The sequence below is a fragment of the Hordeum vulgare genome, chromosome 7H (assembly GCF_904849725.1).
Source record: "Hordeum vulgare subsp. vulgare chromosome 7H, MorexV3_pseudomolecules_assembly, whole genome shotgun sequence".
Classification (NCBI taxonomy): Eukaryota; Viridiplantae; Streptophyta; class Magnoliopsida; order Poales; family Poaceae; genus Hordeum; species Hordeum vulgare.
Window position 1 is genome coordinate 14,025,001 of NC_058524.1, and position 3,666 is coordinate 14,028,666.

The following is a 3,666-nucleotide window of genomic DNA, read 5'->3' on the forward strand; positions in this document are numbered from 1 at the left end:
AAAAAGGTGTTGACATGCATCACCTAACATGAACTACTTCCTTCGTCACGGTTTAGAAGGCACGGTTAAATATACATGCATTTTCATAATAGATAAGGTTTAGGACGCATTACAATTACTCTTAGCAACTAATTAATACTCTGTTGTACTATTTCTATATGCATGCATAGTGTGAATGCTATTTTTCAGCTCATCTCACAACCAATCAATAACCACCTAGATTCCAAAGAATTTTCAAACATGCCTTCTAAACCGTGACTGAGGGAGTAAGTCTAAGCACACACCCTTTATAATATGCAATCAATACGATACCAAATAGGAGCACACATATCAAATTGGGCAACACATGACATACTACAATTCCGGTCGGGTAATGCCGGTGTGGGTGGTCAAAGCCCACAGCACTGTGATGAACTCGCCGCCCTGCTCCAGAACGCTCTCGTGCCCGAAAATGCGCCCATCATCACCAGATGGTGCCAAGTACACGACAATCTCGGTCCACACGTCGGCAACCAGCTTCCACGTCTCCTCCATCTGGTTCTGGTTGTTGTCTCCCCCAACGTCTTTGACCAGCATGCGTCCCAGTTTCCCGCCGTTGTGCACCACCTCGCCATCCTTCCAGTCCACCGTCCCCCACCTCGTTATTTCCAGGACCATCCAGACCCTAGTGCGCCAACTCGAGAGGTAGTAGCCGGCGCAGCCGAGCCTGCGCTTGAGCTCCGCCATGGCGGCTTCGAAGACGAGCTCAGTCTTGTCCTGGTTATCCGGGAGGAGCTCCGGGTGGAACGCCACCAGATAGGCGCAGTACTTGGACAACCTCGTCGCCACCATGTGGTAGTGGGAGGCCTTGCCCTGCTTGCCCTTGTCAGGAGTGCACTGCGCCTCCATGATGGTGGTGGCGACGTGCCAGGTGAGGATGACCTCCGCGATGCTCTTGCTCCTGCACGCCGGCAAGAGGTCTTCTCTATCCACGAGAACAGAGCTTCCATTGTTGAGCGGGGTGCCATCACGGATGTGCCTCACAAGCGATTCCATGATGGAGTGTTTGGCTTTGTTCGGCACGGGTGCCGTCCGCAGCAGAAGAGAGAACATGGATGGCACGCCAAGGATGAGCGGCCACCGGAGGCTCAACAGTGAGAACTGCTTGAAGTTGGGGATGGGCTGGCTCAACTTACCCTGTACCCAGATGAATACTGTAAACATCTTGCTATGACGCCACCACGGCTTTGTCACATAGTTGTGCATCAGTGACACCATGAACCAGTTTGAGAGGAGGAAGCCGTTGAACTCCCATATCTCCTCGTAGAAGAAGATGGCGAAGAGTAGGAAGGTGGTGCAGAAGTCGACCATCGTGTAGAAGGCCAACGGCGAGTAGATGGCCTTGATGACAAGGCACATGGTGGTTTTGACAACGTCGGACGAGATGGCGAAATAGTCATTTCTGATGCTGGCGAGGGCAAAGAGAGCGTTGCCGTCACCGCATAGAATGACGGTCATGACGCACAGGGCGAGCACCACCATGGGGAGCAGCAAGTAGTTGGAAAGGAAGAAAAAAGGGCCTGCGAGGACGACGGGGATGATGGAGTGATAGTACTCGCAGAGGAAGTTCACCTCATCGTTTATCATCTGGAGCAGCGTTGCCGCCGAATCCTCTGTCCCGTTGTAGAAGCCTTTGAAGAGTAGATCACAGCACTCATGGTTCTCTTCCTTGGTCACCTGCGGCAGGTGCTCGAACCTCCGTCGTAGCAGTTTGGACAGCGCCAAGGAGAGGCACAACCTCTTGAGCCGGTTCAATTGAGTGAACTCTGCCCTAGAATCCAGAGTTTGCCAGACTTTTCCAACTGTGAGGATGGTGTCGACCGAGGTGACTTCCTTCAGCTCGTATCCTCTTACGGTGGGTTCAATAACCAAATCTTCTTCACCCATGACGATGAACTTGCAGTTCTTCAACAAGGCCTCCCCTTGGGCGGCCCAGTGCTCCACTATGTCCTCGTCTGGTGACGGATCATGTGGCTGGCAATGGAATAGTGATAGCGTTAAAATACACAGACCGTGCACCTTTTTTTCATAGGCTTAGACTTGCGTTCGGCACATGCAATTTCTTACTACCTGTGGTCGCCATTGCCGTAGCACTTGTGACATGTAGCTGTGAATGAGGCGGGAGTTCTTGCCGTTGCTGTAGGCGTAAGATCGCTTGCCGACTTCCGTGAAGACGATCCTTTGCACCACCTTGGTAGCGCAAACGACCCAGAGGACGCCGAAGACTGCTTTCCGGCCGACTCTCCCGATGTTGAAGAAGACGAGGTTGCCGAGCCAGACCACACGGCCGGCACGCTGCATTGTGCCAGAGTAGCCAGTCATGCGGATCACGTCAACCTTCTTGCGCAGGAGCTCCACCAGGAGCATCCAGAGGAGGATCATACCAGCCTGTAGCGAGAGGTCGGGCTTTGAGCCGGACCCGGCGTTCTTGGCCTCCGAGAAGAGGTAGGACATGACGGGGAGGACTTGGGACACAGCGCCGGAGAGGACGAAGCGGAAGGTGGGGTTGAGGAAGGAGCTGGCGTTGGAGACGCTGCTTAAGAGGCTTAGGTCGAAGAAGAGGCCGGCGATGACGAACATGATGATGGACGCCGATGCCATGGACGACTCTTTGCCCGTGTCGGCGTACGAGGTTGTGACGTTGTGGACGTACTTGTCGATGCTCTGAGATCCATCGCCGTTGCAGAAGTGTGCCAGGAGACGGCCACCATGGGTAATGCTAATGGTAATATTACTCGTCAAGTTGCTCATCGCTTTCCTATGGTGTACACTAGCTATATGTGCCTAGCTAACAATAATCAGGCTAGCTGGGTAGATGATGCATGTGCATGCAGCTCAAGCTTTTGTTGTTGGCTGTGCAATAACTATCCTTGTTGACTGTACATATAGACATGGCTGCAATGCTTACGAAAATATTTGGGACGGAATCGCGTGCTCAGACGGCAACCTAGATTCGACTCGCTAGTTGGATCGAAATCGGCAGCTATAATTGCATGCCGTGGCTCTTTGTCACGCACTAGCTTTCGTCTTGGGCACGGTCATTCTTTAATTTTCCTTTTGCCTTTACAGACAAACACAGACACACACACACATGATTTTATTCATGTTTTCTCCAAAGAGAAAGTAGCTAGGAGTGTCAGCAAGCCATCTACCTTTTCATGTTCCGAGCGAGAGGAATCTTATCATGTGCTTTAGTAATCAGTTTTGTCACCTTGAAGGATAGTGACTCATTTCATGTCTTTAATAAGCGACTTCACTGTGTAGAATATATCTTCAAAAGAGAGATTTTTTTCATGTTCAGCGAAATTGAATCAAGAAAATGTACTTCCACATTTTTAGAATTATTATTTGTAGAAAACAGAAGTCCTTGTAAAATGAAAGTTATTGTTGTTTCGATTATGAAAATTGGACCGGAGCTCACAAGTTCGCTAGTAGCATCACTTCAAATATCAATCATGTAAAAATATCAAACATAGGCGTGATAAGATTGAATTACAAATATTCTATTATGCTTTGATCATATATGCCATGATAATATGTAGGCAGTATGTCCAAACATCCAAAGACTGCTCATGAGCATGTATTTACAGCTAATACTCCACACAATGACCGCTCATAAACATGCAT

At 49.8% G+C, this 3,666-nt stretch overlaps 1 protein-coding gene across 1 annotated transcript; it reads right to left on the reverse strand.

The window, feature by feature from the left end:
- Positions 1–194: 194 nt before the first annotated feature.
- On the reverse strand, positions 195–2,878 carry LOC123412544. The gene is made up of 2 exons (XM_045105491.1): positions 2,110–2,878; positions 195–2,013 (listed from the first exon to the last, which is right to left on the reverse strand). The coding sequence occupies exons 1-2, from the start codon at positions 2,788–2,790 to the stop codon at positions 355–357; spliced, it is 2,340 nt and encodes a 779-aa protein (XP_044961426.1). The 5' UTR covers positions 2,791–2,878; the 3' UTR covers positions 195–354.
- Positions 2,879–3,666: the final 788 nt, after the last annotated feature.

Excerpts from the sequence above, each read along its gene's own strand:
- LOC123412544 (XM_045105491.1), bottom strand. The coding sequence starts at position 2,790 with ATGAGCAACTTGACGAGTAATATTACCATTAGCATTACCCATGGTGGC. Across the intron at positions 2,014-2,109 it reads TACGGCAATGGCGACCACAG|CCACATGATCCGTCACCAGA; the intron begins GTAGTAAGAAAT and ends TTCCATTGCCAG.